This window comes from Salvelinus sp. IW2-2015, linkage group LG4q.1:29, assembly GCF_002910315.2.
Source record: "Salvelinus sp. IW2-2015 linkage group LG4q.1:29, ASM291031v2, whole genome shotgun sequence".
Taxonomy (NCBI): Eukaryota; Metazoa; Chordata; class Actinopteri; order Salmoniformes; family Salmonidae; genus Salvelinus; species Salvelinus sp. IW2-2015.
In genome coordinates, this window is record NC_036842.1 from 33,662,101 (window position 1) to 33,689,773 (window position 27,673).

General features: G+C 43.0%; 2 protein-coding genes across 4 annotated transcripts; one reads left to right on the forward strand and one right to left on the reverse strand.

Annotated features, from left to right (window-relative positions):
• Positions 1-74: 74 nt before the first annotated feature.
• st6galnac4 (ST6 (alpha-N-acetyl-neuraminyl-2,3-beta-galactosyl-1,3)-N-acetylgalactosaminide alpha-2,6-sialyltransferase 4) lies at positions 75-3,314 on the reverse strand. Of its 2 annotated transcripts, XM_023984483.1 has the most exons (6): positions 3,248-3,314; positions 2,847-2,932; positions 2,598-2,741; positions 1,933-2,342; positions 1,653-1,760; positions 75-1,407 (listed from the first exon to the last, which is right to left on the reverse strand). In XM_023984483.1, exons 2-6 carry the CDS (start codon positions 2,862-2,864, stop codon positions 1,200-1,202), a joined length of 888 nt encoding a protein of 295 aa, XP_023840251.1. In that variant the 5' UTR covers positions 2,865-2,932; positions 3,248-3,314; the 3' UTR covers positions 75-1,199. The 2 variants fall into 2 exon arrangements, with proteins under 2 accessions (XP_023840251.1, XP_070298952.1); XM_070442851.1 differs by lacking the exon at positions 3,248-3,314 and having other exon boundaries at positions 2,598-2,763; positions 2,847-2,915.
• A 1,473-nt stretch (positions 3,315-4,787) lies between these two features.
• On the forward strand, positions 4,788-27,622 carry miga2 (mitoguardin 2). Of its 2 annotated transcripts, none has more exons than XM_023984484.2 (15): positions 4,788-5,108; positions 5,665-6,034; positions 6,284-6,494; positions 6,777-6,895; positions 11,154-11,274; positions 14,224-14,390; positions 14,703-14,820; positions 14,990-15,090; positions 15,231-15,340; positions 16,086-16,158; positions 20,508-20,594; positions 20,931-21,029; positions 21,374-21,508; positions 21,707-21,877; positions 22,291-27,622. In XM_023984484.2, exons 2-15 carry the CDS (start codon positions 5,939-5,941, stop codon positions 22,501-22,503), a joined length of 1,821 nt encoding a protein of 606 aa, XP_023840252.1. In that variant the 5' UTR covers positions 4,788-5,108; positions 5,665-5,938; the 3' UTR covers positions 22,504-27,622. The 2 variants fall into 2 exon arrangements, with proteins under 2 accessions (XP_023840252.1, XP_023840254.1); XM_023984486.2 differs by having other exon boundaries at positions 14,224-14,360.
• The last annotated feature ends 51 nt before the right edge of the window (positions 27,623-27,673 follow it).

Genomic DNA, 27,673 nt, shown 5'->3' on the forward strand with positions numbered 1-27,673 from the left:
TCATCAAAATTTCAGCGCCGCAGTGAAAATTATTATTAGGAACTTAATAAATAATTTCGAGAAGACACAAAGGCTAGTATTTGAAAATGTACATAGTTTATTTCAGTGTTGGGAAAACCAGACATCTTCAGAATAAACAAGATAAACACCACAATACTGTAAACATTTATAATACATTTCTTTGGAATCAGACATTAATTCATTTAAAAAGGCAGGTAAAGAGCATTTCATATTTCCTAAAAGAGAGGACTATAGGGATTTTCCATTGAACATGATTGTAGCATTGTCAAGCTTTGTAAATATCATTAAGACCATCAGAATATAAGGCATATCAGACCTTATATAAAAGTAACATTAAACCATTTACATTGTCAAGCAACAACATTTTTTGTTTAAAGTCAACATGTGTAAAATGTCAGACAAAAATAGGAAGTTAAAGAAAAAGGCACACTTTTTGGGGATGAGTCTCTACTCATAACATGTCAAATCATTCCATTGGCCTCTGCAAAAACCAATTAAATCAGCAAAAGAGTTTCTCTTTGCTATCAGATAGTCACTTTCTCTGATAGTAAATGACCAGCACATTATTACGTTTCAGTGACACTAAATTCATGATTCTTGTTACATTTGAACCATAACATAATAAATATATGTAAAAGTTTGAAATGTTGTTAAGACTAAACTCTGATAGGAAAGCCCAACAATGTTTCATTACATTGAAATACATGGGCATATAGCAGTGAACAGGAAAAAACATAATACGTTGCTGAACATTCAGTCAGTGCATCATAAAAGCTTTAAAAGCATTAAATGACAAAACATTTGATCTTAAAGAGTGCAGAAATGAAAAGACATATTTATGACAAACAAACAACGAAGGCATCAAGTTTTACACTAAAAATATTATTTGATTTGGCATCACTAGACCTACCAATAGCAGTTTTAATTTAATAGTGGTTAGAATACTGTACTTTAGCAATAGGCTAAAGGTCTAAAATTAGAAATATGTGCACTTTGACCAATGTAAAAAAGTTGGCAGTTTGATGCTTGACTATTGAATACAATGTTTTGAACACCATTTAGGCTGTCAGAAATATTATAATTAATACAGCAGCCCCATGAAGGAGTAAGATCATTTGACTCTCATACTGAACAGAATTCCCCCTCAACGGGGGAAAGATTAAAAAAAGTCACAACACTCAGGGGTCATGTTTCCTTTTCTGCAGGTTCCAGGAAGGGTGTTTGAACTCCACCCTGTGATGCAAGGCCCACCGGGCATAGATGGCCTTCTCGGTGATGAAGCGATGGCCGCCACGACTTGCGTGCTCGTGCATCCGGTACATGCGGCACTCGTCCATCCGGCTTCCCTCGTAGTAGTGGTAGGGAGCAACACTGTGATCGGCACGGCTTCAGAGAAGCATGAAAGGGGTGTGGTTAATTGTCATACACAGCCAATCAATCCCAATAGCTCTCAGAACAATGTGGTGTAACACAAAACAGTGTAATATAAGGCAAGTTGACGGCTAGTTCAGGGTTCCTATTTATTTTATTCAAATTTAATTCATCTCAAAACAGAATAAATGTGCTATTACACCAGAATAAATGTGCTATTAGACAGGTAGTTGCCTCCACATCTTTTTCAAATAACTCACCTGCAGAAGTTATCGTCGATCATCCCATAGACGTGAATACTGTCACACATGTCCATGGCCAGGATCATGGTGAAGAAACCAGTGCTGAGAAAAGCACCTGAATTCATTCTGAAACGGAGAAAACTTATAATAATAAGAATAGCAGCATAACCATCTTGATCGTGTTCATTTTGGAACCAAACTGAAGAAAACAGACTGAAAAAGTAATAAACTACCTGGACTTGACCCTTGTACCCTAATTAACATGACCCCTGAGTGCTTGGCGAGGCCATTTATTTACCTGTTTTTCCCTGTCTCGTTCTGAAAAACACTGTCACAGTACTGGATCTTCTCCCGAGTCACCATGTACATTTTGACCTGCGGGTACTTCGTGGCCATCTTCATCAAGGCATTAAAAACACGCCCTTTCCCATCCTGCCTCATGTTCCGCTCAGGACCCCAGAACACGTAGGTGGTGTCCGCAGAGTGCCTGAAGTAATAGCTCTCGTTTTTAATCAGCAGTGGAACACTGGTGTGCGATACGACCCTCAGACTGGTTCTGCTCCCTACGTCCCTCTCATAGCCAAGCGTGGGGGCGTTGTTCATGCGGATCACACACCCCATTTGGTCAATCTCCTCTCTGAGACCTGCCCCCTGCATCTGGCCCGAGCTGGACACCAAGGCACACTGGAGGCAGTGCATCTTCAAAAACTGGAGGGAGAGAATGGGCATAAAATCACATGAGGTGAAAATGTATTAATGTGTTTACATCAACATATAGTTTGTGTTTCTTTCTAGCTGAAGGTGTTCGCAAGTGGAACAAGGCATGGGTTGTGTTCAATTGGCACCAAAAAAATAAAATATAATGAAACAGGGAGGGACTTACCTGGGCTTGACCAATAGAAATGCCAATTTTAATTCTCTGTTGCAAAACACAAAGCAGACCTCTGCAAATCAACAGCTCACCTGATCCCTCCTGCCAGGGGTGATCCTGAGGTATCCTTGGAGACCAATGTTGACCATGCTGTTGGACCCATCTGATTTGGTCATGTGGACGTACCATAACAACACTGACAGTGTTACAATAACTAGACAAATCCAGTGGAACCTCTGTGGACATCAGATGAACAGGCTAAAAAACTGTAGTCAGTGTGCATAGGAAGTAAATGTTACTGTAATAATGATGAGGAGTATGAAACAAGATGTCGTGTTTACCTGAGACTTCATATCCATTAGAGACCTCTGGCCCCGCCCCTGATGGATTTCATCACAATTGGTGGGAAATAAGTTGGGTATCTCACCTGTTGAATAAAAACGTCTACCGTTAATTTGACAACTGATGTTTAATCAATAGCACATTTAAAACCAGTGTAGGGGGTTAACTTCAGTGCGCATCGGTCGAAATGACTGACATGATAACCAATCGAACCGCGTTAGCAAGCTAGTTAACGTTAACTATCATCATGACCAATATTTTGCCATAACATGGTGGCAGCTAATTCAGTGCCAAAAAGGACATCAATTAACAGAAACGTTGACCAAACGAATAACCGACTGTCTGTAATTATTATAATACGTTAACATGGAATAAGAAGATACATGTTAAGCTAACTAACCTAGTATTTTCCTTATTGTGAGTGATGGTGTTACTCATATTATGTTCCGTCAGTGAACAGAACCTGAATAGCTTATTTCCTGATGGTGTACGTCATATTGGACACATTTTATTACTGGAAAGATATTTCAGTGAATGAAAAATGTAACGAATACAATGCAGTAATATAATGATTTAAAAGCATATATCCCCCTCTAAAAGTTAATATTATGGAAAACCTCATTATTTCTATCCTTTATTAGAGTTGACTTGCAGAATTATATATAAAAAGGCAAAAAAACGATGCGTGGTACAATCATTGACTTGAACTAGTTATAATTAAGAGGTATTACAGTGTTAGGGGCATACTCTTCAAGACATCCCTTTCATCATACTCCCGAGTGGCGCAGCGGTCTAAAGCACTGCATCTCAGTGCACGAGGCGACACTACAGTACCTGGTTCAAATCCAGGCTGTATTACATCCGGCCGTGATTGGGAGACCCATAGAGCTGCGAGCTACCCTGGGTAGGTCGTCATTGTAAGTACGAATTTGTTCTTAACTGACTTGCCCAATTAAATAAATGAGCAGCAGGCACATTATCTTTCTTGGTTGCAGCATAAGCATCACTAACATTTGTAGCATTTTAACCAACGCTAACCCTAACCTAATTATCCTAACCTGCTACGTTAATTATCCTAACCTGCGGAGTAAGTTTTCCTAACCTGCTCCGAAATGTCAATAGCACTCGCCAGCATGTAATTTCCTAAAAAAGGGAAATTAGTTACTTCTGGTTCGTTCAGCCATTCCAATGGAGAAAATGAATGCGGAAAGAATAGGGGTTGGGGATAAACGCCGAAAATAAGGTTAACGCAGGTTTAGGATATCTCATACGTTTTGTTATATGAGATAATATTAGTCAGTTAGCATGATCTTTATGAATTATGATGTCTTTTATGTGCTTTAAAAAAAACGACATAAATGCTTCAAAATTCACAAAAAGCAACGTTAGCTGATGAATATGTCATTACTATTGCTCTCTATTCTGGTTAATTCTGACATAAACTGCCGTTATCCCATCTGATGAATATGGCATTACTATTGCTCTCTATTCTGGTTAATTCTGACATAAACTGCCGTTATCCCATCTAGTCAAAACCCACCACCACCAATACGAACACCAGCACTGGGAACAATTTATGTCCATACACTACACTTAAGACAGGAGTAGATACTTATCTCACAAGACATAAAACAAAAATAGCTTTTTATGCAAAGATCCAACTCTGACAACACAATTGTGTGCACAAAACCTATGCTAAACATGTGATTACTTTAATGCTATTGATACATTTTTGGATGAAACGTTTTGACTTTTCACCTAACTTTTGCCATGGAACAAGCAAGAGTCAGGCCCCAATCTTTGATACGATTGGATATCCAATGTACACCCTCCTCCTTCCTCAATTGTGATTGACCACAACAGGAACGCGCCCGCATATACTCAACAGACATTGGTCTTCCATGGTATCAATTACAAATGTGTCCGCCCTGAAGCAAATATCACAGTAGTGTGTGAAATGCGGCGCTGAATGTCCTTCTACAGCTCTTTGGATGCGCAATGTGCATTAGTAGCTTTTGGATGTAGTTATTCTATGAATTATTGTGTTAGGTATCTTTTTTTAATTTTTTATCCATAAAAGGGTTAGCAATCTCTTGAATAAACGGTTAGACAGCTTTTAGTAGTCCATCGGAGACCGTTGACTGAGTGATCTGACAGCCAGGCCGGATTGAAGCTAGCAGTAGCTGTCAGTGCGCGAATCAAAGTTCCTAGCTGGCTAACTAGCATGTTCGGCTAGTGGGGTTGGTCAGCAATCAGGACAGGTTTGTAATATTCCATTCGCAGCCAAAACCGAAGAGACCTTTGATGTTACAAAGCTTATTGTCAAATATGATAACCCTTGAAAGTTGTGAACCTGCAGGAACGGCTTGTCAGCTAGCATGATGCTAATGCTACTTTGGCGCTAGGCTGTCTCTCTAAGTTAATATTTGGTCAAAGTAAAAAATAACGTTAAACATGTTTAACTTCTAGAGGAAGTCTACTCATATTTAGTTGGTCGTGCTTCTTTGATGCTATGCTGGCTAGTAACTAACGTTAGCTAGCTAGCTAGTAACTAACGTTAGCTAGCTAGCTAGTAACTAACGTTAGCTAGCTAGCTAGGAGTGTAACTGCATCTGTCGTGGTGGCCTGTGCAATGCCTGTGTGTCTACTTCACTCTGTTCTCGATGCTTTTGGGGTGTTACGTTATATAGCCTGAGACGATGTTATGTCACAGTTAATTTCAGTTCATTACATATTTGTGTAGTAGTCAGATTTAGCTATCACTGATCGATATCACTTCATTGTAGCAATGATGACAACAATTCACATTCCCCCTAGGTTTGCACGGATCGAGAAACATGGTGCCTTTGGATAAGTGAAGAAGAGAGACGGGGCACCAAAACCAGTGTGGACAGGACTCCGGTACACTGGTTGCGGCTACAGTCTGAAGCTGGACCAGAGGGACCCACCCAGACTCAGAAGTGGCTGACCACTGCCCAATTACGACCAGGCACTGTGCTGGCTGGCTGGTCTCAGAGCAGAACAGAGAAGGAAGCCCCTTAGGAGGTTGATGTAAAGGGGTTGTTGGAGGCTCTGTGGGCATTCTACTTAAATGTCAATCAGAAGAGCAGAAGGGATGTCCATCGCCCAGGCCTTGGCCATGACTGTGGCCGAGATCCCCGTGTTTCTCTACTCCACCTTTGGGCAGGTAAACAATGTTCCCCAAGACACTTTCAAGTACACTATTGAATATGTTTGTAAGAATCTGCTCCTAAAACATTGCAAATAATGTTGCCCAAAAAACAGCATAAGTTTGTTCTTTATTAGCAAGTAACTGTTATTTGCAATCTCCCCCCCATATTTGACACACAGAAGATACATGTTTGATACATAAGCATGTATGCTTCAAGTTGTTTTAGCTTGTTGTGACCACTCACCCAATCTCTTTTCCTGTCAGTCCATATTCTCTCAGCTGAAGCTTTCTCCCAGTCTGAAGAAGGTGCTGTTCGCCACAGCTCTGGGGAGTGTAGCCCTGGCCCTCACCGCCCACCACATGAAGAGACGCGGCAGGAAAAGGAAACAGGCAACCGCTGCGAAAGATGAGCAGAAGCAGGTGGGAATACCAGAGGCGTTGATCCGGTCAGGGAGACCGTCATCTCTGAGGAGAGGTGAGTTTCCCTTCAATGTGATTACTGGTGGTTTCAATCAGGCTGTGGAATTGGCTCATCATTTTGTTGATGTGTTTGTTGGTTGGCTGATTGACCTCAAGGAAGTAAAACGGATGAAGTCAAGTAAGTTGGCTCATTGACACGCTGGTGTTTCCATAAGGCTGTGTGGATACTGTATGTGAAAGCTGTTTCAGCATGATCACGGTTAGAATACCAGTTATTAATGTGATCAAAATGCCTTTTTGATAGAAGTGTTAGCTAACAGCCTCGTTTCCGTCCCAGGTGGTCCGTTTCCCGGGCGACAGATGATGAGCCCCAGCACACGGAGCAACGAAACCATGAGCGGCATCTCTTCACTGGCTCCCAGCAAACACTCAAGCTCCTCCCACAGCATAGCCTCTGTACGTTTGACTCTCCTTACTTTCTATCACTCAAATGAAACATTTTTCATATGCGCCGACTATAACTGTTGTAGACTTTAGTAAAATGCTTTCTTACAAGCCCTTCCCAACGATGCAGAGTTTAATAATACTAATTAAAAAATAGTAACAATAGTAACACAAGGAATAAAATACAAGAGTGGAGTTATATACAGTAAGTACCAGATCAATGTGGTGCTATATACAGTACATTCGGGAAAGCATTCAGACCCCTTTTCCACATTTTGTTATGTTACAGCCTTATTCTATAATTATTAAATAGTTTTTTCCCCCCTTTAATCTACACACAATACCCCATAATGACAAAGCAAAAACTGGTTTAAAAACTGAAATAACACATTTTACATAAGTATTCAGACCCTTTACTTGGTACTTTGTTGAAGCACCTTTGGCAGTGATGACAGCATCGAGAGTTCTTGGGTATGACGCTACAAGCTTGGCACACCTGTATTGATCCTCTCAAGTGCTGTCAGGTTTGATGGAGTGTCGCTCCACAGCTATTTTCAGGTCTCTCCAGATGTTAGATTGGGTTCAAGTCCGGGCTCTGGCTGGGCATTCAGAGACTTGTCCCGAAGCCACTCCTGCGTTGTCTTGGCTGTGTGCTTAGGGTCGTTGTCCTGTTGGAAGGTGAACCTTTGCCTCCAGTCTGAGGTCCTGAGCACTCCGAAGCAGGTTTTCATCATGGATCTTTGATCCATTAATCTTTGCCTCGATCCTGACTAGTCTCCCAGTCCCTGCTGGTGAAAAACACCCCCACAGCATGATGCTGCCACCACCATGCTTCACCATAGGGATGGTGCCAGGTTACCTCCAGATGCGATGCTTGGCATTCAGGCCAAATCGTTTAATTTTGGTTTCATTAGACCAGACAAACTTGTTTCTCATGGTCTGAGAGTCTTTAGGTGCCGTTTGGCAAACTCCAAGCGGGCTGTCATGTGCCTTTTACTGAGGAGTGGCTTCCGTTTGGCCACTCTACCATGAAGGCCTGATTGGTGGAGTGCTGCATAGATGGAGAACCTTCCAGAAGGACAACATCTCCAGAGGAACTCTGGAGCTCTGTCAGAGTGACCATCGGGTTCTTGGTCACCTCCCTGACCAAGGCCCTTCTCCCCCGATTGCTCAGTTTGGCCGGGCGGCCAGCTCTAGGAAGAGTCTTGGTGGTTCCAAACTTCTTCCATTTAAGAATGATATGGCCACTGTGTTCTTGGGGACCTTCAATGCTGCAGAACTTTTTTTGGTACCCTTCCCCAGATCTGTGCCTTGTCACAATCCTGTCTCGGAGCTCTACGGACAATTCCTTTGACCTCATGGCTTGGTTTTTGCTCTGACATGCACTGTCAACTGTTGGACCTTATATAGTCAGGTGTGTGCCTTTCCAAATCATGTCCAAATAATTGAATTTACCACAGGTGGACTCCAATAAAGTTGTAGAAACATCTCAAGGATGATCAATGGAAACAGGATGCACCTGCTCTCAATTTCAAGTTTCATAGCAAATATGAAATATATATACAGTGGGGAGAACAAGTATTTGATACACTGCCGATTTTCCTACTTACAAAGCATGTAGAGGTCTGTAATTTTTATCATAGGTACACTTCAACTGTGAGAGACGGAATCAAAAAATCCAGAAAATCACATTGTATGATTTTAATTAATTAATTAGCATTTTATTGCATGACATAAGTATTTGATCACCTACCAACCAGTAAGAATTCCGGCTCTCACAGACCTGTTAGTTTTTCTTTAAGAAGCCCTCCTGTTCTCCACTCATTGCCTGTATTAACTGCACCTGTTTGAACTCGTTACCTGTATAAAAGACACCTGTCCACACACTCAATCAAACAGACTCCAACCTCTCCACAATGGCCAAGACCAGAGAGCTGTGTAAGGACATCAGGGATAAAATTGTAGACCTGCACAAGGCTGGGATGGGCTACAGGACAATAGGCAAGCAGCTTGGTGAGAAGGCAACAACTGTTGGCGCAATTATTAGAAAATGGAAGAAGTTCAAGATGACGGTCAATCACCCTCGGTCTGGGGCTCCATGCAAGATCTCACTTCGTGGGGCATCAATGATCACGAGGAAGGTGAGGGATCAGCCCAGAACTACACGGCAGGACCTGGTCAATGACCTGAAGAGAGCTGGGACCACAGTCTCAAAGAAAACCATTAGTAACACACTACGCCGTCATGGATTAAAATCCTGCAGCGCACGCAAGGTCCCCCTGCTCAAGCCAGCGCATGTCCAGGCCCGTCTGAAGTTTGCCAATGACCATCTGGATGATCCAGAGGAGGAATGGGAGAAGGTCATGTGGTCTGATGAGACAAAAATAGAGCTTTTTGGTCTAAACTCCACTCGCCGTGTTTGGAAGAAGAAGGATGAGTACAACCCCAAGAACACCATCCCAACCGTGAAGCATGGAGGTGGAAACATCATTCTTTGGGGATGCTTTTCTGCAAAGGGGACAGGAAGACTGCACCGTATTGAGGGGAGGATGGATGGGGCCATGTATCGCGAGATCTTGGCCAACAACCTCCTTCCCTCAGTAAGAGCATTGAAGATGGGTCGTGGCTGGGTCTTCCAGCATGACAACGACCCGAAACACAGCCAGGGCAACTAAGGAGTGGCTCCGTAAGAAGCATCTCAAGGTCCTGGAGTGGCCTAGCCAGTCTCCAGACCTGAACCCAATAGAAAATCTTTGGAGGGAGCTGAAAGTCCGTATTGCCCAGCGACAGCCCCGAAACCTGAAGGATCTGGAGAAGGTCTGTATGGAGGAGTGGGCCAAAATCCCTGCTGCAGTGTGTGCAAACCTGGTCAAGAACTACAGGAAACGTATGATCTCTGTAATTGCAAACAAAGGTTTCTGTACCAAATATTAAGTTCTGCTTTTCTAATGTATCAAATACTTATGTCATGCAATAAAATGCAAATTAATTACTTAAAAATCATACAATGTGATTTTCTGGATTTTTGAAGTGTACCTATGATAAAAATGACAGACCTCTACATGCTTTGTAAGTAGGAAAACCTGCAAAATCGGCAGTGTATCAAATACTTGTTCTCCCCACTGTATATACATTTTCAAAAATTTCTAAACCTGCTTTCGCTTTGTCATTATGTGTAGATTGCTGAGATTTTTATTTAATTTTAGAATAAGACTGTAACATAACAAAATGTGTAAAAAGTCAAGGCGTCTGAATACTTTCCAAAGGAGTACCAGATCAGTGTGCAGAGGTACGAGGTATTTGAGGTAAATATGTACATGAAGGCATGGTAACGTGACTAGGCATCAGGATAGAACATAATTAGAGTAAAATAAAGAACAGAGTAGACTCAGCAAATGATGTGTAAAATTGTGTGTCAGTGTGTGTGAATATAAGTATGTGTGGGAGTGTCAATGACGTGTGTGTAGGGTCAGTGTAGATAGCCCGGGTAACCATTTTTAATTGACTATTTAGCAATCTTATGTCTAAGAAGATTTATGCATTGGGGGTAGAAGCTGTCTCGGAGCCTGTTGGTCCGAGAGTCGATGATCAGGTGCCAGATGAGAGTGAACAGTCTATGGCTTGGGTGGCTGTTGTCTTTGGCAATTTTTCGGGCCTTTCTCCGCCTGATATAGAGGTCCTGGATGGCAGGGAGTTCAGCCCCAGTGATGTGGATGGAGGCGTACTCTCCCCTTTCTCCTTTAGTCCACGATCAGCTTCTTGGTGTTACTGACATTGAGGGAGAGGTCGTTGTCCTGGCACCACACTGCTAAGTCTCTGAGCTCCTCCCTGTAGGCTGTCTTGTTGGTGATCAGGCCTACCACCGTTGTGTCGTCTGCAAACTTAATGATGATGTTGGAGTCGTGCATGGCCACGCAGTCGTGGGTGAACAGGGAGTACAGGAGGGGACTATGCACACGCCCCTAAGGGGCCCCTGTGTTGAGGGTTCACGTGGCGGATGTATTGTTGCCAACACTCACACCCTGGGCCCGGCCTCTCAAGAAGTTGCAGAGGAAGGTGTTCAGTCCCAGGGTCCCTAGCTTGGTGAGGAACTTGGAGGGAACTACAGTGTTGAACGTTGAGCTATAGTCTTTGAAGAGCATTTTAACATAGTTCATTCTGATTTCACTCTTCTTCAGTGGATCCTTTACCTCACTTAACTCTTTTTAGATCCTTGTGGTCCATGGCCCCTCAAGATTTCAATTTGTTAATGTCTTTTTTGTTGTCACAGATGCGAGTCCCGACTTCTCCGAACCAGTCGGCCAATCCGTCGACTCCCTGGGAGGCAGAGCCTGTGGAGGAGGAGTCGGGAGCCATGGGGGACGCAAACGCAGAGAACCTGTACATCACTGGTAATAATACCCCTTCATGGATTCCCTCAAAGATTCAGCGAAGGGGACTGTACATAGCAAACTGGGACAGTGTTTGGTGTGCTTTTAAAAAAAATTGTCATTTAGCAGACGCTCTTATCGAGAACGACTTATTGGAGAAATAGTGTTACGTGCTTTGCTCAAGGGCAGATTCTTCACCTTGTCGGCTCATGGATTCGAACGAGAAACTTTTCAGTTACTGGCCCAACACTCTAAACTCTAATGTAGGCTACCCGCCCACCAATGGGGAAAAGTATTTCTGAAAGTGGAATTAGTTCTTATTTGACATTCAAAATAACTGTTTGGCTCAATGAAAGGGGTTATGAGGACCCTTGGTAGAGGAAGAATAGAAGTGGGACATTGATATAGAGCAGGGGTGTCAAACTCAAATACCCAGTGGGCCAAAATGTAAAACCTGAACAAAGTCGCGGGCCAACATTGAACAAATGAACCTTTTAATATGGACCCAAACAAGTTTTGCTTTAACATTGAATATGGAACAAGCATCGCTTATTACCATACAATATATAATTTAATAGTGGAGACATGCAAAATCGAATTTCAAATGAAAAAACACATCAATGGCATTCATTTATTAAATAAATAAAATTTAAATAAAAATCGTATGCCTCTTTTCTATTTGCAGCCTTCTGATTTAAATACCAAAATAAACTTTTTCCAGATGCGTCGCAGCTCTCATCCACAGTGAGGGAGAACGCAACGAAATCTTTTCCCTTTTCCATCAGCTGGTCAACAGATGGTGGCAAATCACATGTGCGAATCAGCTACTGTGTTCCTGCTCAGGCTCACGTTTGAAAATGCTTGCTTTTTCTCTGGCATACGAGGTCCACAAACTTTCATCATGCACTTTCTTCACGAACTCTCCCTCATTAAAGGGCTGGGCTGATTTTCGATCTCTGCTCCACTATATAACTAGCCTTTACAGCAGCCTCACTTGTGATGTGGCTTTTTTGAACATATCTGTTGTGAAACCAAACTTCTTTTCATCCTCTACTTCTGGCTCCTTTGAGTCATTCCATGTCCTTGTATTGTCATGTGTTTCCTTCAAGGTCGTCTAATGTTGTACTCCTTACTTACAGCCACGTTGACTCCACAAACAAGACAACAGGTTTGTCTTTTACATATGTAAACAACATTCTGCCTCCCACTGTCCAGAAAGCTCCGTTTTATACCTTTCTTTTCCCATTTTTGGGAAGGATAGCGCGCTGACAGTGTGTAGCGTCTATGTTGCTAGACTACTGTCACAGAGGCGTTTCGGGTCCTGTCCTGATTGGCGCAGCGAAAACAACAGCAGAGCATTATGGGATTCGTAGTATTAGCGGTGAATGCGCTGTATAATACCGGCGGGCCAGCTCTAGTAGTAATTTGGTATTGTCTCGCGGGCCAATATAATACCCCACGGGCAAATTTGCCCGCGGCCAGAGTTTGACACCCATGATATAGAGCATCTGACTATGCTGTATTTCTTGCACTGTAGTTTTTCCATTAACACCTGGACAAAGACATCTCTGTAATTCAAGCGAGACTCAGTATATTTCCTCGACAACCCAAACACCTGGGTGGCCTCCCACCACGTAGATGTCATTACAAACCAACCTGGCAGGATAGCATTACTCATCCTGTCATTTTACGATGAAATCATAATACTAAGGACTGGCATTAAGACTGTGGTGTGTTTCCATTCTCCCTACTGTATTTTCCCCTATGTACAAATCGCTCTCTCCCACTCATGCATGTAAAAGAAACACTGGATTATTTAAAGCATCGGCTTTACAAGTGCACTGCACACTTTGTGGAAAGGGTAAGGAATAGAACAGACCCTAAGGTCCCCCTCCCCTAGCAGGAATGCCGTTCTTCTTGATTCATGTAATTCCTGCTTTCTGCATTTATCATTCATATACACTGCTCAAAAAAAAAAGGGAACACTTAAACAACACAATGTAACTCAAGTCAATCATACTTCTGTGAAATCAAACTGTCCACTTAGGAAGCAACACTGATTGACAATAAATTTCACATGCTTTGTGCAAATGGAATAGACAAAAGGTGGAAATTAAGCAATTAGCAAGACACCCCAATAAAGGACTGATTCTGCAGGTGGTGACCACAGACCACTTCTCAGTTCCTATGCTTCCTGGCTGATGTTTGGTCACTTTTGAATGCTGGCGGTGCTCTCACTCAGTGGTAGCAGTACGGAGTCTCTGACTGCCATTAGTACCGAGATGAGATACCTCAGAGCCCTTGTGAGACCATATGCTGACACATGCACATTTGTGGCCTGCTGGAGGTCATTTTGCAGGCGTCAGGCAGGCTCCACCTTGCACAAAAGCGGAGGTAGCGGTCCTGCTGCTGGTTGTTGCCCTCCTACGGCCTCCTCCACGTCTCCTGATGTACTGGCCTGTCTCCTGGTAGCGCCTCCATGCTCTGGACACTACGCTGACAGACACAGCAAACCTCTTGCCACAGCTCGCATTGATGTGCCATCCTGGATGAGCTGCACTACCTGAGCCACTTGTGTGGGTTGTAGACTCCGTCTCATGCTACCACTAGAGTGAGAGCACCGCCAGCATTCAAAGTGACCAAAACATCAGCCAGGAAGCATAGAACTGAGAAGTGGTCTGTGGTCACCACCTGCAGAATCATCCTTTATTGGGTGTCTTGCTAATGCCTATAATTTCCACCTTTTGTCTATTCCATTTGCACAACAGCATGTGAAATTTATTGTCAATCAGTGTTGCTTCCTAAGTGGACAGTTTGATTTCACAGAAGTGTGATTGACTTGGAGTTACATTGTGTTGTTTAAGTGTTCCCTTTATTTTTTTGAGCAGTGTATTATTGAAACTGACCTATCCCTTAGCCAAAATCCCAGATGTTCTATGTTGTCCTGATCACATGTCTTCCCTCCCCCAGGCATGGAGCTGTTTGAGGAGGCCCTTCAGAAGTGGGAGCAGGCCCTGAACATCCGGCACCGCACCCACTCCAATGCCTCCAAAGCCAGTACMAGCCTAGCCCTGGAGGGCGCAGCGGCCTGCCCCAACCTGCCCACGGTATGCCACAGAACTATCGCGCACTCAACGGTACGGTACACTTTTATTTATCCTTTATTTAACCAGGTGAGTCCCATTGAGATATGCATCTCATTCTCAACTGAGCCCTGGTCAAGAGCAAGCAGCACTCACAAATCCACCTAACATTACATAAAAAAATCGGAGGGCGGGCTCATTGAAATTGCTAGAGTGGAATTGAATGAGCCCATCGGATTTCTTCCTCCACCAGCCTCTATTTCCTTAAAGATTCAGAGAAAGGATGGGCAACTCCAGCCCAGGTGGGCCACTGTGATTTTGAATTCATCATCTAATGTAGTGATTTGTTTGTTTTCATGGTTTCAGTCTGAGTCGCATAACAAGGTCTTTGCCGAGAAGCTGGAGACCCTCCTGCACAGGGCCTACCACCTACAGGAGGACTTTGGCGCCACCATTCCCCCAGATAGCCTGCTGGCAGACTTTGGTAATTGACATGCTACGATAGTGCAAATCTGTTGATTTTTGTTGTTGTTATTAGCATGCAGCTAGTGCAAATATGTTGACAGTAGCTTTAGCATTTATCCATAATGGGTAATTTGGCTTACATAGTCCTTGTGTTGTGGCTCAGACTGTTTGCTTTGTCGTCCTGTCAGAGAGTGAGGGAACACTCATCCTGCCAAACTTGGAGAGTAGAATGTGTGAAGACGACGCCACTACTATCACTTCTGACGATTCCTTCTTCTCAGCGGCAGAAGTTAGTTTCTCTTTCTCTCTCATTCACTCACCCTATCACGCACGTATTCTCTCTCCCGCACACACACAATCTCTCTCATATGACTACCATGTATCCTATTATGATCTTGAGCATTGTGCCTCTCCCTCTTTACTCTGCAGCTGTTTGACAACCTGTCTCTGGAGGTGTGTCAGCCTCTGAGGCCCGCTGCTCTTTACGACGAGGCTTTGTCACTGGTCCAGGACGGCAGCGTGCCCTGTCGAGAGCTCCGGTAAGGACTAGCTAAGTACTGGACCTGGGTTAAAATAGTAGCAGTATTGGGCCTCCCGGGTGGCGCAGTGGTCTAGGGCACTGCATCGCTGCGCCACCAGAGTCTCTGGGTTCGCGCCCAGGCTCTGTCGCAGCCGGCCGCGACCGGGAGGTCCAAAATTGGCCTAGCGTCGTCCGGTTTAGGGAGGGTTTGGCCGGTAGGGATATCCTTGTCTCATCGCGCTCCAGCGACTCCTGTGGCGGGCCGGGTGCAGTGCGCGCTAACCAAGGGGGCCAGGTGCACGGTGTTTCCTCAGACACATTGGTGCGGCTGGCTTCCGGGTTGGAGGCGCGCTGTGTTAAGAAGCAGTGCGGCTTGGTTGGGTTGTGCTTCGGAGGACGCATGGCTTTCGACCTTCGTCTCTCCCGAGCCCGTACGGGAGTTGTAGCGATGAGACAAGATAGTAATTACTAGCGATTGGATACCACGAGAATTGTGGAGAAAAGGGGGTAAAAAAAAATAAAAAAATTGTAGCAGTATTTTTTTGAGCGCTTGATTGAGTGCCAGATGGGAGAGGTTTGGGGTTTGTACTTTTTGGATTATTCCATAGATTCCATTGCGCCAGCGAAGATCAATCAGCTCTAAGTATTTGGAAGAAAATAAATACTACTATTTGTTTAGTTTTACTCACAACCATATTTCCGTTAAATGAACTGATAACTTCGCATTTCTGATTTCCATCTTTTTCCCCCTTTCCGTCCCTCAGAACTGAGCTGCTAGAATGCTACGGCGACCAAGACTTCCTAGCCAAGCTCCACTGTGTGAGACAAGCCTTCCAGGTCTGAAATCCTTACTGAAGATGACTTATTGGTACAGTTGAAGTCGGAAGTTTACATACACCTTAGCCAAATACATTTAAACTCAGTTTTTCACAATTCCTGACATTTAATCCGAGTAAAAATTCCCTGTTTTAGGTCAGTTAGGATCACCACTTTATGTTAAGAATGTGAAATGTCAGAATAATAGTAGAGAATTATTTCTTTCTTTCATCGCATTCCCAGTGGGTCAGAAGTTTACATACACTCAATTAGTATTTGGTAGCGTTGCCTTTAAATTGATTCGGTAATAAGTTGGGTGAATTTTGGCCCATTCCTCCTGACAGAGCTGGTTGTTAACTGAGTCAGTTTGTAGGCCACCTTGCTCGCACACACTTTCCATTTTGCCCACAGATTTCAATGGGATTGAGGTCAGGCTTGTTAGCCACTCCAATACCTTACTTTGTTGTCCTTAAGCCATTTTGCCACAACTTTGGAAGTATGCTTGGGGTCATTGTCTATTTCGAAACCCATTTGTGACCAAGTTTTAACCTCCTGACTGATGTCTTAGATGTTGCTTCAATATATCCACATAATGTCCTCCCTCATGATGCCATCTATTTGTGAAGTGCACCAGTCCCTCCTGCAGCAAAGCACCCCCACAACATGATCAAATCAAATCAAATTTAAGTTCACATACACATGGTAGCAGATTGTTAATGCGAATTAGCGAAATGCTTGTGCTAGTTCCGACAATGCAGTAATAACCACAAGTAATCTAACCTAACAATTCCACAACTACTACTATACACACACACAAGTGTAAAGGATAAAGAATATGTACATAAAATAAATGAATGAGTGTGGTACAGAACGCATGGCAAAGATGCAGTAGATGTATAGAGTACGCGATATAATAATGAGAGATACTGTAGGTATGTAAACATAAAATGGCATAGTTAAAGTGCTAGTGTACATGTATTACATAAAGATGCAAGATGCAGTAGAGAGTATAGAGTACAGTATATAACATATGAGATGGTAATGTAGGGTAGAAACATTATATTAAGTGGCATTGTTTAAAGTGGCTAGTGTACATTTTACATAATTTCCATCAATTCCCATTTAAAGTGGCTGAGTTGAGTCAGTATTTGTGCAGCGCCGCTAAATGTTAGGTGGCTGTAACAGTCTGGCCTTGAGATAGAAGCTGTTTTTCAGTCTCTCGTCCCTGCTTTATGCACCGTACTGACCTCGCCTTCTGGATGATAGCGGGGTGAACAGGCATGGCTTGGGTGGTTGTTGTCCTTGATGATCTTATGGCCTTTCCTGTGACATCGGTGGTGTAGTTCCTGGAGGCAGGTAGTTTCCCCGTGGTGCGTTCTGCAGACCTCACTACCCTCTGGAGAGCCTACGGTTGGGCGAGCTTAGCCGTACCAGGCGGTGATACAGCCCGACAGATGCTCTCGATTGTGCATCTGTAGAATTTTGTGAGTGCTTTTGTACAAGCCGAATTTCTCAGCCTCCTGAGGTGAAGAGCGCTGCTGCCCCTTCTTCACAACGCTGTCTGTGGGACCAATTCAGTTTGTCCTTATGTGTACACCAGGAACTTAAAACTTTCCACCTTCTCCACTACTGACCCGTCGATTGGATAGGGGGTGCTCCCTCTGCTGTTTCCTGAATCCACAATCATCTCCTTTGTTTGTTGACGTTGATGATGTATTCCTGACACCACACTCCGAGGCCCTCACCCCCCCTGTAGCCGTCTCTGTTTTGTTGGTAATCAAGCCTACCACTGTAGTTCATCCGCAAAACTTGATGATTGAGTTGGAGGCGTGCATGGCCACGCAGTCGTGGGAACAGGAGTACAGGAGAGGCTCAGAACGCACCCTTGTGGGCCCCAGTGTTGAGGATCAGCGGGGTGGAGATGTTGTTACCTACCCTCACCACCTGGGGGCGGCCCGTGCTCCACCACCTGCCACCCCCGTGCTCCACGGTTGGGATGGTGTTCTTCGGCTTGCAAGCATCCCACTTTTTCCTCCAAACATAACGATAGTCATTATGGCCAAAAAGTTCTATTTTTGTTTCATCAGACCAGAGGACATTTCTCCAAAAAGTACGATCTTTGTCCCCATGTGCAGTTGCAAACAGTAGTCTGGCTTTTTTATGGCGGTTTTGGAGCAGTGGCTTCTTCCTTGCTGAGCGGCCTTTCAGGTTATGTCGATATAGGACTCGTTTTACTGTGGATATAGATACTTTTGTACCTGTTTCCTCCGGCTTCTTCACAAGGTCCTTTGCTGTTGTTCTGGGATTGATTTGCACTTAACGCACCAAAGTACGTTCATCTCTAGGAGACAGAACGTGTCTCCTTCCTGAGCGGTATGACTGCTGCGTGGTCCCATGGTGTTTATACTTGCGTACTATTGTTTGTACAGATGAACGTGGTACCTTCAGGCATTTGGAAATTGCTCCCAAGGATGAATCAGACTTGTGGAGGTCTACAATTTTGTTCCTGAGGTCTTGGCTGATTTCTTTAGATTTTTTTTAGAGTTAGAAGGTAGGTCTTGAAATGCATCCACAGGTGCACCTCCAATTGACTAAAGCGATGTCAATTAGCCTATTAGAAGCTTCTAAAGCCATGACATTTTCTGGAATCTTCCAAGCTGTTTAAAGGCACAGTCAACTTTGTATGTAAACTTCTGACCCACTGGAATTGTGATAGTGAAATAATCTGTCTGTAAACAATTGTTGGAAAAATGACTTGTCATGCACAAAGTAGATGTCCTAACCAACTTGCCAAAACTATAGTTAGTTAACCTTTCTCGCCCCGGGGTTCCGCTAGCGGAACACCCACAACATTCCGCTTCGCAGCGCGCGAAATTCAAAAATATTTTTTAGAAATATTTAACTTCCACACATTAACAAGTCCAATACAGCAAATGAAAGATAAACATCTTGTGAATCCAGCCAACATGTCCGATTTTTAAAATGTTTTACAGCGAAGACAAAATATATATTTATATTAGCTCACCACAATAGCCAAACACACAACGCCATTTATTCACCGCCAACATAGCTTTCACAAAACCCACAAATAGAAAATTAATCACTAACCTTTGAACAACTTCATCAGATGACAGTCTTATAACATCATGTTATACAATACATTTATGTTTTGTTCGAAAATGTGCATATTTAGAGGTACAAATCGTGGTTTTACATTGTGAATACGTAGCCATAATGCACCAAATTGTCCGGAGATATTTTGGACAGTCTCGTAATCTAACCAAAAAACTAATCATAAACTTTACTAAAAAATACATGTTGTGCAGCAAATGAAAGATACACTGGTTGTTAATGCAACCGCTGTGTTAGATTTTAAAAAATAACTTTAGTACAACGTACAGCATGCAATATTGTGAGACAGCGCCCAACAATTCTCCGCCTTGTTGGAGCCAACACAAACCACAAAAATACGAAATAACATCATAAATATTCTCTTACTTTTGATGATCTTCCATCAGAATGTTGTGCAAGTAGTCCTAGTTCCAGAATAAATCGTTGTTTTGTTTTAGAATGTCCATTTCTTCTGTCGAATTAGCAACTTTGGCTAGCCATGTGGAGGGCACATGTCCAAGAACTTTTAGCGCATGGAACGAAACATTCCAAAAGTCCCAATAAACTGGTCAAACTCGGTTGAAAATCCAACTTTGATGTTTTTCTCATATGTGTCCAATAAAATCCGAGCCGGAGCATTTCGTCGTGTATACGTAACGCATTTCAGAAGACAATGTGAGGTTCCCTGGTGCGCAGTTGAATACTGCCAATAGAGCGGACCTGTCACTCCAAGCTCTCATTCAGTCTCACATCAAGCTAGACACCCCATTCAACATTCTACTGCCTGTTGACATCTAGTGGAAGGCGTATGAAGTGCATACAGATCCATAAATATAAGCCAGTTGAATAGGCAGGCGCTGACACAGAGCCCCATTTTCAGAATTTTCACTTCCTGTTTGGAAGTTTGCTGCCAAATTAGTTCTGTTTTACTCACAGATATAATTCAAACCGTTTTAGAAACTTCAGAGTGTTTTCTATCCAATAGTAATAATAATATGCATATTGTATGATCTAGAACAGAGTACGAGGCTGTTTAATTTGGGCACGATTTTTTCCCAAAGTGAAAATAGCGCCTCCTATTCACTAACAGGTTAACAAGAAATTTGTGGAGTGGTTGAAAAACGAGTTTTAATGACCCCAACCTAAGTGTATGTAAACTTCCGACTTCAACTGTATATGGATAATGTCTCTATGGATTTGATGTGACTAAGATGGGTCATCTTTGCTGAAGTCCTCAGTGGCTGTTGTTGTTTTGACAGGTTTTGTTGCTGGATGAAATTCACCGGACGTTCTTCATGGAGACCGGCAAGCAGATGATCACAGGACTCATGACCAAGGCAAACAAGGTGGCAACACTAACCTAGACAATACAATGTAACTTTATTGTCCGTTGACATTTTTTTTTTTTTTTGCTGTAAGTTCTTTCATTCCCACCGTACACCGGACAGACCGTACACCGGACAGACCGTACACCAGACAGACCGTACACCGGACAGACCGTACACCGGACAGACCGTACACCGGACAGACCGTACACCGGACAGACCGTACACCGGACAGACCGTACACCGGACAGACTGCTCCTCACCAACACTCTTCTTCTCTATGAACATGTTACTTTGTAATGAACTCCTCTGATTGGCTTTTTTATTGAGTTGGTTGTGTTCCTGTTTCACCTGTAGAGTCCCAAAGCCTTCCTGGAAACCTATGAGGACATGCTTCTCTACACCCAGAGAGAGGAGACCTGGCCAGTCAGCAGGATGGAACTGGAGGGGCGAGGGGTGAGACACTATTTTCCTTTTTCTTTTTTTCCCCAAACATGAATTAAAGTGTTTGTAGAGATTCTGGTGATTCTTTTAAGGTATTGTAGGAAGAATCAGTGTCTATAAATCATTCTGGATAGACTGACTTTAGTGCCTGACAACTCATGAACTCTCACATTTTACATGTGGCTTGAAGCTGGGCCATATTCATTGCAAACCAAACAGACTGATACAGGTAGACTACCATTTTTTTCTTCTACCAGTAAGAAAAACACTTGTTTTTCTATGGTGTGCCCTGATGAATATATGACCTATTTGTGTTTTAAAGCTCCTGACCTCGTATGATCTATGACCTTTACCAGGTGGTGGTTATGAACTTCTTTGACATCGTGCTGGACTTCATCCTGATGGATGCCTTTGATGACCTGGAGAGCCCGCCCTCGTCCGTTGTGGCAGTGCTCAGGAACCGTTGGCTCTCTGACAGCTTCAAGGAGACGGTGAGACAGACACCAACAATCCTATAGTCAACATGATCTTGTGATACTAGCTGTTACAACTGCAATACAAACACAACAAGCATTACACAGCATAAATATAGTTACACAGGCAGACATGAAAAACAGGGTCTATTGCATTCACTGCAACTATACCATTGGTTAAAATGTAATAAACCATACTTTGTGTGTGTTTCTCAGGCTCTGGCTACTGCGTGCTGGTCCGTTCTGAAGGCCAAGCGGCGTCTGTTGATGGTTCCAGACGGCTTCATCTCCCACTTCTACGCCATATCAGAACAGGTCAGCCCCGTACTGGCCTTTGGCTTCCTGGGGCCGCGACAGCACCTCAGTGAGGTGTGCACCATCTTCAAAGTGAGAATTTTAACCCTAACTTTTTGTCTCCAATTTACTACTAGCAGTATTTAGAGGTCACACGTCACCACTTTTTTAATTTCTACTAATTTACTTTTTTTCCACGTGTGTGTGTCTCTGTCGGCGTCCTTCCTTCCGTCTGTCCTTTTTACCTTACATCACCAGTTTAATCACGCTGATCTCTACGATGCCTTAATCTCTCAAATATCATAATCCCTGTAGACAGTCTACCGAGTGACCTACCCAGTCTACCTAAATTCGACAGAGATTTTCAGGAGGGAAATTAATGTGGAAAAAGAAGTTAGATTTTTCTTAAATAAATCTGCAAAATGACATCTCTTATGAGGACATTCCTCACCAATGTACTGAACTCAGTATTGGCTTATTTCTCCTTTTCTCTTCTCCTTCCCCAGCAACAAATAGTGCAGTACCTGAAAGATATGTTTGACCACGACAAGGTGCGCTTCACCTCGGCCCAATCGTTAGCCGAGGACATTCTGAGCCTGTCCCACCGCCGCAGTGACATCCTGCTGGGCTACCTGGGCATTGACAGCCTGCTGGAGCCCAATGGAACTCTACCCCAAGGAGACACAGAACCGGGCCCCAGCCCCTCCAACCACCACTGAGACATGGGTAGAGTTCATTAGGGATGTTATGAAACGGGGAGGTACTACATGAATTTGTCCAATAAGAACATTGATTTTCATTTTCAGTTAGAAAGTGGTTTGCTACTGTGTGGCATAATGAATATGACCCTGTATCTGACTTAGCTGGAATGGTCAAAGCCGGACTTAACAGGCAAGATTTAGGAGGGTTGTTCTTCACATGCTTGAACTGCAGCATCACCCAGTCAGTCTGTGGTACTGCACCCTAAACATAACAGCCACCAATCGAACAGAACCCTACTTGTGTTGGACCTTACGTGAAAGAGGGATGTTTTTGTTCTAGCTCTCCCCTTACATTTTATCATCTGAGTTGTATATCAGTCAATACTAGTAATCCCTTTTTCCCAATGTGTGAAGAACCAACAACCAACCGGCAAGAAAATGTTTGTTGTGTCTATGTATGGATGGATGTACTGTAAGTGTGTGTTCTGAGGGAGGGGATCCGAACCGATCCCCTCTTTATTATCCCGACACCCTTGGCCAATTTGAAGGCGTGCCCTGAGACGTGATGTCATAGTCTGCTGCAGGACTCGTTGCTTCCGTCTCCTCTATCCATTGATTGATCATCCATTTCATTTATCGTATTTATTCCAATCGTGTTAGGCGCCGTATTGATGAAAAAAAAGCGCCTATTCATTCAAGAGAATGTGTAATACAAATGTCTAATACTGTACGTAAGGTCAGGCAGGGCATTGAACAGTCATCAACTTGTATGTACAGAAAAAGTGCACCGATATTCCTATCTTGTCCTCATACTTGAAATGGTCAGTATCGAGGTACTGTGGGGGTAAAAAAAGATGCCAAGCAGGGGGATACCACCCCAGAAATCCTAATATACTGTAGCATATACCTCTGTGACAAACTGACGTGTGACAATGCAGGCTGAATTTAGGTTACGCTTGGAGAACAGGAAATACACTACCGTTCAAAAGTTTGGAGTCACTTAATGTCCTTTTTTGTTTCCATTAAAATAACATCAAATTGATCAGAAATACAGTGTAGACATTAATGTTGTAAATGACTATTGTAGCTGGAAACGGCAGTTTTTTATTGGAATATCTACATAGGTGTACAGAGGCCCATTATCAGCAACCATCACTCCTGTGTTCCAATGGCATGTTGTTAGCTAATCCAAGTTTATTATTTTAAAAGGCTAATTGATCATTAGAAAAACCCTTTTGCAATTATGTTAGCACAGCTTAAAACTTATGATTTAAAGAAGGAATAAAACTGGCCTTTAGACTAGTTGAATATCTGGAGCATCAGCATTTGTGGGTTAGATTACAGGCTCAACAGTGAAGAGGCGACTCTGTGATGCTGGCCTTCTCGGTAGAGTTCCTCTGTTCAGTGTCTGTGTTCTTTTGCCCATCTTAATCTTTTATTTTTATTGGCCAGTCTGAGATATGGCTTTTTCTTTGCCACTGCCTAGAAGGCCAGCATCCCAGAGTCGCCTCTTCACTGTTGACATTGAGACTGGTGTTTTGTGGGTACTATTTAATGAAGCTGCCAGTTGAGGACTTGTGCAGCGTCTGTTTCTCAAACTAGACACTAATGTACTTGTCCTCTTGCTCAGTTGTGCACCGGGGCCTCCCACTCTTTCTATTCTGGTTAGAGATAGTTTGTGCTGTTCTGTGGGAGTAGTACAGGGCTATTCCAATTTCTCGATTGGAATAGCCTTCATTTCTCAGAACAAGACTGGACTGACGAGTTTCAGAATAAAGTTCTTTGTTTCTGGCCATCTTTGTTTCTGACCAAAATCAGTAATCGAACCCACAAATGCTGATGCTCCAGATACTCAACTAGTCTAAAGAAGGTCAGTTTTATTGCTTCTTTAATCAGGACAAGTTTTCAGCTGTGCTAACATAATTGCTAAAGTTATTATTAATTTTTTTACCCCTTTTGCTCCCCAATTTCGTGGTATCCAATTATTAGTCGTTACTGTCTTGTCTCATCGCTACAACTCCCGTACGGGCTCGGGAGAGACGAAGATCGAGAGCCATGCGTCCTCCCGAAACACAACACAACCCAACCAAGCTGCACTGCTTCTTAAACACAGCGCGCATCCAACCCGGAAGCCAGCCGCACCAATGTGTCGGAGGAAACACCGTACACCTAGCGACCTGGTCAGCGTGCACTGCGCCCAGCCCGCCACAGGAGTCGCTAGTGCGCGATGAGACAAGGATATCCCTACCGGCAAAACCCTCCCTAACCCAGACGACCCTAGGCCAATTGTGCGTCGCCCCATGGACCTCCCGGTCGCGGCCGGCTGTGACAGAGCCTGGGCTCGAACCCAGAGTCTCTGGTGGCACAGCGATGCAGTGCCTTAGACCACTGCGCCACCCGGGAGGCCACTAACGGGTTTTTTAATGACCAATTAGCCTTTTAAAATTATAAACTTGGATTGCCATTGAAACACAGCAGTTGCTGATAATGGGCCTCTGTACGCCTATGTAGATATTCCATTAAAAATTGGCTGTTTCCAGCTACAATAGTCATTTACAACATTAACAATGTCTACACTGTATTTCTGATCAAATTAATGTTATTTTAATGGACAAAAAAATGAGGACATTTCTAAGTGACCCCAAACTTTTGAATGGTGGTGTAGGATATCATGAACTGCTTTGTCAGTTCTGATGATTGTTGTCGAGTTGGGTGTGTCTGCATGAGTGTGAGTTTCCGATCGAGTGAAATTCTTATTGTCTGTAATCACGCTTTGTCTGTAAGAAACAGTGATACCGGTATGTACCGCACCTAACGGAGCAGGATGAGATGTGGTCTATCCAGTACATTTCTGCTGTTTTTGAGAAAAGCATTGTTTCTGAATAGCGCTTCCCACTACTAATATTCCCACATGACCTCTGCTCTCAACAAAAGACAGGAGCGATACTACTTTACATGTTTGAATTCACAGCTACCTTGTACTGTGCTCTGTCACACATTTTGTTGAAATGGGGATTGTCAATGTACATTCAAATTTTGTGGTATAGTATGCGGTTATTGTGATCTTGATATAAGAGTTCAGTATATTGCAGCTGTGTATTCAGAATCGGCTTTGGGGCTGTCTTGTTAGCCTGGAATCCAAACTGTGAAATCCATATACAAAAGTATGTGGACACACCTTCAAATTAGTGGATTTGGCTATTTTAACCACACTCGTTGCTAACCGGTGTATAAAATCGAGCACACAGCCATGCAATCTCCATAGACAAAAATTGGCAGTAGAATGGCCCATACGGAAGAGCTCCGTGACTTTCAATGTGGCACTCTACTAGGATGCCACCTTTTCAACAAGTCAGTTCGTCAGATTTCTGCCCTGCTCGAGCTGCCCTGGTCAATTGCAAGTGCTGTTATTGTGGAGTGGAAATGTCTAGGAGCAACAACTGCTCAGCCGAGAAGCAGTAGGCCACACAAGCTCACAGAACGGGTCCGGCGAGTGCTAAAGTGCGTAAAAATAGTCTGTCCTCGGTTGGAATGAGATGTTCGAGCATGTAGTGTATATTGGTGAAGTGAAACGATGATGAAACGGAGCATATCACTTTGGATTCCAGGCTTCCAATTGGCTCATTCATCCCCCCTCTTCTTCCCCGGATCTTTGCTGTAAATGAGAATGTGGTCTCAGTCAACTTGCCTGGTAAAAGAACGGTTAAATAAAAGTCCTTTCTGTTATATCAAACTTGAAGCCTAACTTAAAATTACCTATTACTGTTTTTGGAGCTTTTCTAGTAACCAGTAGAGTTGAAACTGTCTTTTTTTTTGGCACATGAAAGATCCTTCCTTTGCACTTTATTGGAAAAATAAATTTAAACGCTCTTAACCCTTTATTTTTTTAATCAATAGTTGGATAGCGCGGTTGAGGCATAGGTCATTGGTAGGCCTAGTTTTAAAATGTTATTGCGCAATGAAAAGTACTGATGTTATTGGATATATTTAACATGTGTAAATGATAGCAAGGTTGAGGCTTTTTCCCTAGAAATGGCATTATTGAATACCCATTGTAAGATTGGCAGACATTGTGCCAGACAATGTATTAGATTGAATTCTTGGTTTTTGTACATGTGATTTGTTGGTCTAATTTGGGCAAGTTCTCTCTGACCTAGATTTGAATCAGATATTTCTATTGCGTTACTCGAATCAATTGAGTGACAAATGAAAACTGTCCTGCCTATTTTGGGTTCTCCTATGCTCCAATTACTATGAAATGTATATGAATCGATCAATACTTAATCTCCCATTGGGATGTGATAATGCAATAGTTATGCGTTACTGCTCAGATACCCAAATGGTGGCCTTTGGGTTGTGAGATTAGTTTACTTTTCCTTCTCGGTTGAACCAACAATAGATCTATATGTAGTATCAGAATCGCACTATCCTCAGCAGCCTTTGCATGTGGACTCTCGTCATACCTGTACTGCTGTTTGCGTCTTGTTAATGTGTCCCATCAGTCAGCATAGTGTTGGATTGCATTAGATGCCCTGTGACTTCCTTTTAATTATCAATTAATAATCTTAATTACCAGTAATTGTGGTATCAAAACTAGGAAAATGTCAACGCAGATTTAGTGAACGATCAACTGCTTAATACTGTTTACTCTACTGTATGGATTATACTTCAACTTCAAAATTCAGCTGTAGGAACTCTTATGTAAGCTGATGAGACAGGCCAGTTAACTCTTTGCTTATTCAATCTCTTTAAAGTCTGCATTGAGACATTAGTAGGTTTATGATTTCAAAATGGCCAAAGGAGAAAACTGAGTAAGACGTTTAAGTATGAAATTACTTGTTGTACACTACAAGTGTCCTATTCATGCCTTTTGTGTCTTTTATTGTTGTGAAATTACAATGCCAGCACAAACTGAACGTTTTAGAATCTGCATATTTTTTGTTTTTTCTTATTAAAATATGTATCAATTAGACTTTTCCCTATCAAATGAAAGTTGTGACTGTCTTTGGATTTTGGCATTGCATCACCTAAGAGATCCCTCAAGACATTAGTCAAGTGTGAATGGCAATTCTACTTCCACATTTCTTTGCGATAGCCTTTTGTACTGTACATTAAAGTATGGGGTCAGACATTTTAAGGATATCAAAGTTTGTCATGTGTGCCGAATACAACAGGTGTAGAGACCTTA

What these genes read in the sequence shown, in the direction of transcription:
- st6galnac4 (XM_023984483.1), bottom strand. An exon ending in CCCCTGGCAGGAGGGATCAG is followed by an intron (nt 2,343 to 2,597) that starts GTGAGCTGTTGA and finishes CTCTCCCTCCAG; the next exon opens with TTTTTGAAGATGCACTGCCT. An exon ending in ATCGACGATAACTTCTGCAG is followed by an intron (nt 1,408 to 1,652) that starts GTGAGTTATTTG and finishes GCTTCTCTGAAG; the next exon opens with CCGTGCCGATCACAGTGTTG.